Raw genomic sequence first — 12180 nt, 5'->3', positions numbered from 1 at the left:
ATCCGCATAAAAAGCAATCAGAAATCGTCTGGATTCCGGTCAGATCTACCGGTGAAGATGAAGCTCGTCGGAGCTTAGATCCGCCGGAGAAAATGAAGATCTGCCGGAGAAGGAGAGAGCTTGTGCAGCTGGCCGGTAATGAAATGAAAACCGGATTCTAGAGAATTCCGACGGAGAAGCGATCGGAGGAGAAGAATGGAATTTGGGGAAAAAATAAAAATGAAATCTGCTGCTCCTCTCCCTCTCTGCGAATTTTTTTTCTTTTTTTCTTTAAAATGAGAAAAACCACGTATTTATAGATATTTCGAAAATTGATATTCGCACGAAAAAAATGATAAGGCGCGCGACTTTTTGATGAGCGCGTGGAATTACGTGTCTTACTCGGCCCAGATTTGGCACCGTTCCAGGATAATTCACTCCCCTTCTGCGAACTTGCACCACGACATTGCTTGGCTCGTTCGCTAGGCAAACGCGCTCGGATTTTGACGAAATTTCACGGGGAGCTAGATGAGACCCTAACCTAGCTTAGGGTGGAGTTTGGGACCCTAGCTAGCTAATTTGGTCGGGTTTTGCTCAAACTCGGAAGGATTAGGGCACGGTCAAAATGGGGTGTCTACACCTTGTCGTACTACCTTTTCGTGTTTATAAGGCCTTTTATCATAATCTCTCCACACACACATTTATATCATATTGTGTGAGAGGTCTAATTAACGTACTCATTTTCTCCCTTCTCTTCTTCTCTTACTCTTCCACGGAGATGATGCTCTATAGAACAGTACCGGATCTTGGCTAGTAACAAACTTCCATCCCTAAATAGTGTACTCTCGGATTCGACGCATAGACTCACTCCATCTTCCTATTAGGGTGTTGGCATGGAGTCTATTTTGGCCACAATTATTGGTCGTTGTGATGGTGACCGTGGCTATGGTGTTTCTGGTTGCGGTCTTCCCTGCAAAAGTGAGAATGGCCTTCCATGAAATTGCCTAGAGAGAGATGGGAAAAACGCAAAAAATAGGGACTAGAGGATCACATCTTCAACCTCAAGCAAAACCTTGAATCCACCGGAAAAATTTCGATAAAATTGAACTTTATTATAAAAAAAAGTATTATCTTGATAATTGAATTATTAATATATATAAAAAAAAACTATCTTCGTTTTGGTTATAATGTTCTACAAATCAACCCAGTTAGTAAAATTTATCAAAAATAGAAAGAAAATCCTACATACACTTAAAAGTCCTCTTTTCCCCTTAACAACTTAAACGCCAATCCCTAAATAAAATTGGACTCAAAATTCTAAAATTTGGCCTAGATAAAGGTATAAATAGTAATTTAGATTGAAAAACTAAGATTTTAACCCCCGAAATTACCTTTAGGCTCCATTTCTTTGGACGTAAAAATGGACATAAAATTTGTTTTATGGGCATAAAATTTGTTTTATGTACAACATAAAACAAATTTTATGTCCATTTTTACGTCCAAAGAAACATTGCCTCATTTGCCATCTTTTTGGGCCTGTTCCATTGATTTAGGGTTTAGGTCCTTGTAGAGCCCATCGAGGACGATTTCAACAAATAATCATCATTATCAATTTGACGGTCAGATCAAAAGTTATTGTAGTTTTAAATTTTGACCTTCTTACTTTCCTTCTTTTAATCATAGCCATTTAGAAATTGCTCCACAACCTGTTCTATATAGCCCTAACACCTCGAAGCACTCCATGAGACAAACACATCAAAAACCAATGAAATTTAGTGTTTCTTGTCGTATTATGAGAAACTGCCAATAGGGTGTCTTGTATGAAAAGAACAAAGAAACAAATTAAAATATCCAGTAGGGTGTCTTGTATAGAAAAAGTAAACAAATTAAAATACGAAAATGATATATTTGCCCCATTTCCTTTCCCGGTCCACCCCTTGTAGTGTAAAAATAGTAGTCATAAATACACTAGAGTGGTCTGGCGAAGAAAGGGGGTGAAAATATCACTTCCCATTGAAATATTAGTGTTGGCTAAAATGTTAGATACCCCAAAGAGATATTGTGGGACATTCATAATTGAACAAGACTGAGAATGAAATTGAGTGAGATTGTGTGGATGATGGGTTCTCATAAAAAGGACATGACCAGAAGCAGCTCCTCCATATATGTTCTTAAAGCTTATGCAAATACTCAGTATCTAGCCCTACTTTTCTATCCTTTTCTCCATTTCAAACTGAATATAAAAACAAGGTTTGTTTTTTTGGAGCTTTCTCTCAGACAAAATGCATGCTTGTGGATTTGACTGAATTCCTTCTTCTCCCCTCGTGTAAGGCTAGCTCAAAAATATAATAGGATACAAAGGCAATAGTAAAGTGTATTTTCTTGTTGTTTGATAGTCTGAAGATGAATGAAGTTATGGTCCAAGGGGCAGAATATGTGCTTTGAGGAGGAGAGACAAGGTGTTGTCTGCCATGCATGTGGAGAATAGGGAGGAAAGTTGAGGAAGACATGGACTGTTACTTCCTTGTCTCCTTATCACCTGAGATATTAATACACATGGATTGAACTTGTTTTAAGGTAAAAATAGGAAGAAAAAAAATGTGAGTATTAAATTACACATGAATGAGGAATCTGTCACATCTAAGTTATCAAGACCGACGTCTATTTGACAGGCCTTATATTGGATCTACAATGTCATGCCTATCGTGGTAGAAAATCCCAAAAAAAAGGCACAAAGATTACATCAGTATTTTACGTGATTCGAGATGCTTGTCTCGATGAAAAATATTGCTATGAGCAAGAACAAAAAAAAATTAAAATGGTTTCCTTTATATATAAAACTAGATAAAACACATAAAACCCTTCTCGTAATCTTCTCCCAAACCCTCTTACCCCTATCTTGTTAATCTCACATGAGACCTTTCTCACACATATGACCATGAAACTCAATAAGATATACGACACCTTATTTATCTAGGTTTTCCAAGGAAACACAAGAGACTGCACTGAGTTTTTCATCATCTTAAGTAAAAGCATGAAAAATGTGAGTATTGATTTGCATGAGAACGAGGAATCTGTCAATTCTTAGTTATAAAGACCGTCTAATTGATAGGCCTTACATTGGATGTACAATATCATGTGTGTAGAATTTGAGGAACCAAAATATAAAACACAAAAGGAGAATAGAAGTAAGAATTTGAGGAACCAAAATATAAAACACAAGAAGAGAATAGAAGTACTGTTATTGGAAGAAGAGAAAGTCACACGTTTTTTTTCTCACAATACTTTTTTCATGATAGTTTGCTTGTTCCCTAGCCTTTTGATGACAATTTTTTTCAATATGACCATACTTTTTGCAATAAAAACATTGTGGTGAATTTCTATTTTGATTTCCACTATTCTTATACCGACAATTCTTATCACTATGATTTGATCTTTTGCAAAAGGAACAAAATATTGAAGTAGATTCATGGTTACCTCCACTTTGATTTTTTTATAACCACTGAATTGGCCTCTACCTCTTCCTTTGCTGCGGAATCCACCACGTCCACGACCTCTTCCTCCTCAGAAACCTTTTTATTTGAATCATCAGTTCGTTTCTTCGAATCCACTTTTGATTGAAACGCTTGTTCTAGTGGATTTTCTGTAGTCCTATTCAATCTCTGCTCATGTGCTTGTAAAAAACCCATTAATTCATTTATAGCATATTTAGTAAATCTTTAGACTCTTCTATTGCAGCAACTACATGATCAAATTTATTTGGAAGACTCATTAACACTTTTTCAACAATTTTTTGATCATCTAATTTTTCCCCATAAGTTCTAATTTGAATTACAATAGAACCAACTCTAGAGAAAAACACTTGAATTGATTCAGAATTTTTCATAATCAAATTCTCAAAATCACGACGAAGGGTTTGTAACTTAACAGAAATTACGTTCGTAGTACCTAGGTATTCTTCTTGAAGCAAATCCCATGCTTCTTTTGATGTAATTGCAGCCATGCATGATCCTTGAAAATATTGGCTCATCCATGGCTCGTTGGATGAGGAAAATAGCCCTTGCATCTTTCTTTTTACTCTCATTCAATTCGTTCTTTTGTGTTGTGGTAATAAAATTTTCATACTCATTCTCCACCAATTCCCACAATTCATAAGACATAAATAACGTCTTTACCTTAATATACCAAAATTAAAAAATTTCACCTTAAATAAAGGAACACTGTGCTGAAAATTTGAAGAATTGGTGTTACCTGCCATGTTGCAAACTTACCGAACCATTGCCGGTATTTTCTTGAATTCGCCCTAGCTTTTCTGGTCAATAGAAATCCCAAGACCTTCTGCTTTGATACCACTTTGTAGAATTTGAGGAACCAAAATATAAAACCCAAGAAGAGAATAGAAGTACTGTTATTGGGAAAAGAGAAAGTCACACGTTTTTTTTTTTCTCACAGTACTTTTTCACAACTTTTATTCATCTCTAAAATATCTTCTACATCCCTTTAAATAGACCATCCAGTCACGTTTAATCCCCACCGAGTAAACCATACGTTTCCAATTTTTACAAGGTCTTCCAATATACCTTGACTCTGTACTGATAAGAGATAAAGAAACTAAAAGATAAGACTACGGACTTAAAAACTTTAAACAAAGAAACCCAACTCAACACAAATAATACTTCATACGAATCCTAAAAAAACTAAATTTGGGTAGGCTTGAGTGGGCCCACAAGATAACACCGTTTAAATTACTTTTCCAACAATGTGGATCGTACTATTCTATCAAAGGAAATCCCCCAAAAAAAGCACAAAGATAGCATGAGTATTTTACGTGGTTCATCAACTATGCCTATGTCTAGATGAGAAATATTACCACGAGCAAAAAAAAAAAAAAATGGATTCCCCTTCATATATAAAATTAACTAGATAAAACACATGAAGCCCTTGTAATCTTCTTCCAAACCCTCTTAACTCCTATCTTGTTAATCACACATGAGACCTTTCTCACACCCATGACCATACTGCGCACTAATACGACACCTTATTTATTTTGGTTTTCCAAACACACCCCCCGACACCCCCCCCCCCCCTTCTCTCTCTCTCTCTCTCTCTCTCTCTCTCTCTCTCTCTCTCACACACACACACACACACACAAGGAAACGCAAGAGATTCCCACGATTTTTAGCAACCGTCTATCTCCTCTCTCATTCTTAATTATATGAGGAATTTACAGAGAGAGTCTCACTCGCGTGGAAACAAGATATCAATCCTACCAACCAAACAAAAAGATATCAATCCCAAAATCTCCACCACGACTTGTTTTCTACACATCTAAACATTTTTAGCTAGGGTCTTTACATATTTTCCATCATCGCAAACATCCATTGGTTCTACAACCACCAGCTGCACACATCATTGAATTATCCTAGTTCTGAACACCACATGACTCTATCAACACTTCCAATGCATAAGTATAGAATATCATGAGTAAACTCTCATCTAGTCATTGCATATCCTGAGTCAATTCTCACCCATTCAACTTCTGAGAGACCTCGATTTGTCCTCTCCAACCCATCATCCTTTCTTTTCTATAGCTTGTCACTTTTTTTTTTTCAATGCCTTCAAGTTACCATCCTTTCTCTTATGTAGCTTTGCATTCTTTTTCTTCAACGCCTTTATGCTAATTCGCATCCTACAAGTGTCAATCAGTGGTTCATCAGCGAATCAACACAAGTACACAAGTCGATATGATCATATGCCAATCCAAATGCTAATTATCGAATAAAATGAATTTGGGAATTGACATTCCACCACCTTTTCAGCATTTCCACCCCTTTATTGTCTTTTCCTAAAACTAGCTACATTTCCACTCATTTACCTAAGTATTTTCAGTTCTTTAATGTAGATCATTACTTATTCATAGTTTTTTTCTCCATCCACATTCAACAATAAGAAATAACTAATATTGGACAGAAGGATTATCTATCCATCTTTCTAAGAAAAAACATAATAAAGAAGAAGAAAAAAATTCCATGAAGAGGATTTTGAATTCAACCACATTGCTTAAACTGTACAACAAACCCAACACCAACAAGACCACGCATTTCCCACCATATGAACTCCTCATTTTTTTGGCAAGACATTCTTAAAAACAACAAAGAAAAAGAAATCATTTCACCTCTGCTTTACTCTCTTTATGAAAGGCTGTGAAGTTTTCCCCTAATCTTCAGTTGGGCTCAGCTCTGATTAACTGGCTTTATGAGAGGCTGTGAAGTCTTCCCCCAATCTTCAGGTGGGCTCTTCACTTCCATTAACAATGCTACCACTTCTTTCATGGTGGGTCGTTCCGTCGGAGACGAATTCACGCAGAACATGGCTATCCCAAGCGTCTGAAGCATCTCTTGCACCATCTGGTCTGGTAATCCTTGGAGCTTCGAGTCCAGTACGTTAATGGCGGGCTCAAAACTCCCCATCTTCTTCTTTACCCAATCGACTATGTGAAGCCCATCGCCGATCTGTGGCTCGACCGCACTGCGGCCGCTTAGGATCTCAAGCAGGACCACGCCATAGCTGTACACATCACTCTTCTCTGTAATGTTCATGGTGTACCCATACTCTGCCAAAAAGATCAATAACTAAAGATCATTAGTGGATTTTAAACTAATAAACAATCATATTTTTAAACAGAGGTCTGATTTCATTTTGGGTTTTGAATGTACATTATTCATCTAAATTCTCATAATAAATTTTGAAAAACAAATCTGTTATACTATCAGCTATCTAATATTGTGAACAACCATTCTCAAGACTGAAACTTGTGTTAGGATGGAAAAAGGATATTAAAAAAAAAAAAACCCTCTGCCCTTTGTTTTGAATAGACAGCCGGATTCTTCCCAAGTTCTAATGAATTCAGAAGGCCCAACATGACTAGTCTAACCTAAAATACTGTGGACAGTGGTTTTGTGGCAAGAAAAATGTTTAATTGAAGTAAAACATGACATAGAAAACTGTAATTGGTTTTGTACATTATATCTATAAAGCACATTATCACTCAAGAAAAAAAAACACTATAAAGCCCATATCAATAAAAATATAAGAGTTCCTGCATTAAAATAATGTGTTCATCTCTGCAGAGAGCAACTTTGAACTTACAATCATAATGAATTATTTGGCAAAATTAATTCAAATCGGTTTTGTACATTACACTTATAAAGCCCATTATCATTCAAAGAAAAACTAAAAAGCCCATATCAATAAAAATATAGGAGTTCCTAGATTGAAATAATGTGTTCAGCTCATCAGAGAGTAACTTAAAGGCCCTATTCGTTTGAGATTATGACAACCAATGGTGAGCTGCCAAACCAATTATTGACTGAAATTACATTAATTCTTAGTCCAATAATAGGGGCTCACCATCGGTTGCATTAATCTCAAACGAACAGGGCCTAACCTGATCATCATAATGAATTCTTTGGCAAAATTAATACAAAAAAGGGACTAGAAACAGCTAAAGTTATAAGGAAACAACAAATCTCTGCAGAAGATATCAGTAAATAGTATAAAAGGAAACAAAGATGAGGAACTACTTGCCTGGTGCGATATACCCATAAGAACCCGCGACTCTAGACATGGCATGATGGAAGTTTGGTGAATTCATCAGTTTAGCCAGCCCAAAATCTGCCAAGTAAGCTTCAAACTTGGAATCCAACAGTATGTTATTACACTTAACATCTCTATGAAGTATCGCTGGCACACAGTCATGATGGAGATAAGCAAGACCTTGAGCTGAGCTCACCGCAATCTTATACCTCGTTTCCCAATCCAAGTTCCTATTCTCCTGTAACAACTTTTGCAGATTACCATTAGAGACATAATTATACAGAAGGAGCTTTACGCACTTATTCGAACAGTAACCCAACAGCTTCACAATATTTCTATGACGAATGTGTCCGAGAATTTGAATCTCAGAGGCAAATGCATCCACTGCTTCTTCTTCCTTTTTAGTTTTCCATAGCTTTTTGACAGCTATTAGCTCCCCATTCGGCATCTCAGCTCTGTAAACAATCCCTGAACATCCTTTCCCGATAACATTCTCGTCTTTTAAGCAATCCAAGATATTGTCTACAGTGAAATTCAGCTTTTGAAATGGGATGAATGTCCACGGATATGAGAAATCCTCAGTTCCCGATGATGAAGATGAAGCCAATGTTTTTTCAGCCTTTGATCTTTTAATTCTGTTTAGCAGAATCCAAGACGTAGAAACTAAGATTGTCATGAAACCCAAAATTACACAGATCAAAGCTACCGTTTTCGCAGATCTCAGACCAGTTCTACGGACTAAAGCCGATGAACAAGTAGACCCGTCAAATGATTGGCAGAGTTCTGGGTTCTGAAGATATGAATTTTCTGATAAGGTTCTGAAAAATGGAGTTATGGGAATTGGTCCAGAGAAATTGTTGTAAGAAATATTCAGAGAAGCAAGGCTGGTTAACATGCCCAAAACTTTAATACCTCCATACAGCAAATTATGCGAAAGATCCAATGCTTGTAACTGTGTCAAACTTGACATTGAGTCAGGAATATCACCGGTAAACCCGTTCCAGCTCAAATCCAAACTAATTGTCAAACTAGCCAAGGAACCAATCTCAGAGGGTATAGGACCAGAAAGGCTATTGAAGCTCAAGTCTAACAATGTTAGTTTCTGCAAGTTTTTTATGGATTTTGGTAATGATCCAGTTAGCAAATTATTGTTAAGGATAAGCTTATTCAAGTAACTGAAATTACCAAAGCTCGAAGGGATTTCACCCCTAAAGCTGTTGTGGCTAAGATCAAGCTGTTCTAAATTTATCAGATCACCCAACTGAGGTGGGATTTCCCCAGTTATGTGATTGTTGTGTATATCCAAGAGTTCCAAAACTGTAATATTAGCGATCTCTGCTGGCAGATTATCAGAGAAGTGGTTTGTGTACAAATCCAAAAACACAAGATTTTGCAATGCACCTATCTCTTTAGGAATCTGACCAGAGAGCTGATTCTCTCCAAGTCTTAGCCTCACCAAAGACTGGCAATTTGAAACAGCTTTAGGCAACTCACCAGACAGGGAATTCCCCAAAAGCAAAAGCTTACTCAGTTTCTTCAACCCAAAAATCTCATATGGTATTGACCCAGTAAGCTTATTTTTGGAAAGATCAAGAGCATAGAGCTCAGTGCAATTTCCAAAAGAGGTAGGTATGGTTCCGGATATGGAATTGCCCCACAAGAAAAAGCTCTGCAAGTATTTCAAATTACCAATCTGCCATGGAATGGACCCAGATAATATATTCTTATCCAACTGAAGGGTAGTTAAACTAGTACAGTTACTCAACTGCCAAGGAATTTGTCCAGTAAGTGAATTATCAGAAAGATGAAGCTGCTCTAAAACCATTAATCTCCCTAACTCACCTGGGATTTCACCAGAAATTTTATTCGCCGAGACGTCTAGAACGACCAGCGATGAACAGTTGGAGAGCTCGGCCGGGATGGGCCCAGAGATCGCATTCCCCCAAAGTAGTAAGCTTGTAAGTTGCTGCAATCTGCCCAATTCAGGTGGAATCATACCAGTGATCTTGTTCATATGCAAATACAAGTTACGCAACTCAGAACACGAACCCAATTCGGAAGGAATCGAACCGGAGATTTCGGTGCCATACAATGCTAGAGTTTGGAGATTGATTAGATTTCCAAAAGTATGTGGAATTGGACCGGAAAGGGCGGTGGCTGCCGCTCCAAAGGTAGTGAGATTGGTGAGTAGGCCTAGTTGGTAAGGGATTTCTCCAGTTAGGAATGGATTTCCTCCAATTCGCAACTGTTGGAGGGAGACTAGAGAGCCAAATTGAGGTGGAATGGAACCATTAAAGATATTGTCTTGAAGGCAAAGGACTTGGAGGGATGAGAGATTGGATAGTTGAATCGGGATGTGACCAGAGAGGCGGTTGGAGTTGAGGAGGAGGAATTGGAGGGCGGTTAGGGAACCGAGCTGCGGGGGGATTGGGCCAGTGAGGGAATTGGAAGAGAGGTCGAGAAGGCGAAGGTGAGAGAGAATTCCAAAGGAAGAGGGGATGGGGCCAGAGACATTGGATGAGGAGAGGTTGAGGAGTTGGAGGTAGGAGAGGGAGGAAAGTTGTGGAGGGATAGAGGTGAGGTTGAGGAATGTGTTTGGGAGTGAGAGGGATATGACTCTGTTTTGTGGGGAACATGTGATGCCTTGCCATGAACATGGAGTTGGGAGAGAAGGATTCCATGAGGGGAGTAGGGAAGAAGCTGAGGAAACGTCGGTGATGAGAGAGAGGAGGGCTTTGCCATCAGAGGAGAGGGAGGAGGTTTGGGGAGGGAAGGATAGGAAGAAGAGGAGGAAGAGGAGGAGAGAGGTGGTGGAGTTGGTAGGGATGTGGGATTTCTTCATTTATGATATGGGGTGGTTTTGTTTTTGGTTTTCTTTAAGATGGTGATGGTGGAGAAGAAAATGGTTAAAAGTTGAGAGATGGGTTTGAAGAATGTAGGGTTGGATGGGGGTAAGTGTTGTTAAAAGTCAGTCCAAGAGACAAAATGCATGTGAGAAAGATGGGGTTGTGAGGGTTGAAGGTGACCTTTGAAGTATGGAAACATGCATGTGAGAAAAGCTGGTGGTGGAGATGGTGAAGATGGTGAATGTTTCAACAAGAAACTATGGTGAGTTTTGGGTTTCTTTGGAAAGCAAAAGAAGAGGTGCTAATGGTGGAGAGGATGGGTTGACCTATAGCCTAGTGGGTTCACTCTCAGTTGGGTTGTTGAGAACAGCTGGTGATGGAGATGGTGAAGATTGTTAAACTTCAACCCAAGAAGCTTTGGTGGAGTGTTTGGAAGGTGAAAAAGGCAGTGGTGGTAAAGGAGAAGATGGTTTAACTTACACCCGAGAGGGCTCTTTATTTGGGTTCTTGGGTTTGTTTAGAAGGTGAAGAAGGCAGTGGTGGAAGAGGAGAAAAGGGTTGAACTTGCACACAGTAGGGTTCTCTTTCAGTTGGGTTATTGGGTTTTATCTTTGAGGTGGTGAAGATGGTTATTGAAGTTAAAGCAGATAAGGTTTTGAGTCTTCCAATTGTGGTGGGGTGGTGAAGGTTTACTTGAAACAGAAACTAAGAAACTTAAAGAAGGAAATGAAACAAAACTGGTAATGAATGCTTGAACTTCACACAAGAGAACCATGCATGTGAGAGAGATGGTGAGGAAAATAGTTAAATCCCACCCATCAAAACTCTAGATTCAAGAAATACTTTCCTAGAACTGAAGAATCCACTTGGTGATGCTGGGTCAAATTTCAAGTTTCTGTATAGGCTTTATGCTCTCTAGCTCTACCACCAAATGACCAAATTACCCTCTTTAGAAGTACCTTTGAAGACCCATTGTTAAAAGGGTAATTTCGTCATAAGAAAATGAATGGAAGGGATTTCTAAGTGGGTCAGATTTTCCGGCAAGTGGGTCAGATTTTCCGGTAAAGATTCGGGCGCCTAGGGAAGAGGAGATTTGATGATATGAGAGTGAGGCAGCATGGGAGATTGTGAAAGTAAAAGGGTTGGAGTAAGCAACCACTTCAATGTTTTATATGTGGAAATGTGGAGTTTTATTTCTAGTTTTGTATAAAGAAAGAGAATGAGCGTGAGAATAGAGGAGGGGTTAAATTAGAGTGGAAAAGAGGGGTGGAGGAGGATTAATTACTGAGGGTAAAGGTTAAATTAAGAAAATTAAGAGGATTGGGTTACCGAGGAAGTAATGGTGGGGGTGTTTCGGAGAATGGGAAATATAAGTAAAAGATTATGAAAAAATATGAGGGCACGATTCACAACTATTATTTTTTGCCTTCTTTTTTTGTCAGGGTTTTATTAGGGTTTTAGGTTTCGACTGTACTCCTAATGGGCATCTTCTTCACAGATTAATTTCTCATAAGTGGAGATTTTGGTTAGAGGTATTGATACAGGGTTAGATGGGCTTGATTTGGTCCCATTTGAAAATTAAATCCGGCCTAAGTCCATTTCGGCTTTAGAATTTAGGGGTGCAACTAGGGTCGGGTTCTCGGGTTGGGTCAGGTTCAGGTTGACTTTTCCCAACAAGGGTTGAGTTCGGGTCAGGTTCGGGTTGAGGGTTTGGCAACCTGAACGAGTGAAACCCGACATTTTTTATGATTTTTTATTT

General features: G+C 38.5%; 1 protein-coding gene across 1 annotated transcript; it reads right to left on the bottom strand.

Moving 5' to 3' along the window:
- Positions 1 to 5996: 5996 nt before the first annotated feature.
- Positions 5997 to 11279, bottom strand: LOC143883737 (Leucine-rich receptor-like protein kinase family protein). The gene is made up of 2 exons (XM_077387055.1): positions 7567 to 11279; positions 5997 to 6592 (listed from the first exon to the last, which is right to left on the bottom strand). Exons 1-2 carry the CDS (start codon positions 10415 to 10417, stop codon positions 6213 to 6215), a joined length of 3231 nt encoding a protein of 1076 aa, XP_077243170.1. The 5' UTR covers positions 10418 to 11279; the 3' UTR covers positions 5997 to 6212.
- Positions 11280 to 12180: the final 901 nt, after the last annotated feature.

This window comes from Tasmannia lanceolata, unplaced genomic scaffold (genome assembly GCF_043159265.1).
Source record: "Tasmannia lanceolata isolate RefF3 unplaced genomic scaffold, GAP_Taslan_0.1 ptg000008l, whole genome shotgun sequence".
Lineage (NCBI taxonomy): Eukaryota > Viridiplantae > Streptophyta > Magnoliopsida > Canellales > Winteraceae > Tasmannia > Tasmannia lanceolata.
This window is presented reverse-complemented; position numbering and strand designations above follow the sequence as displayed.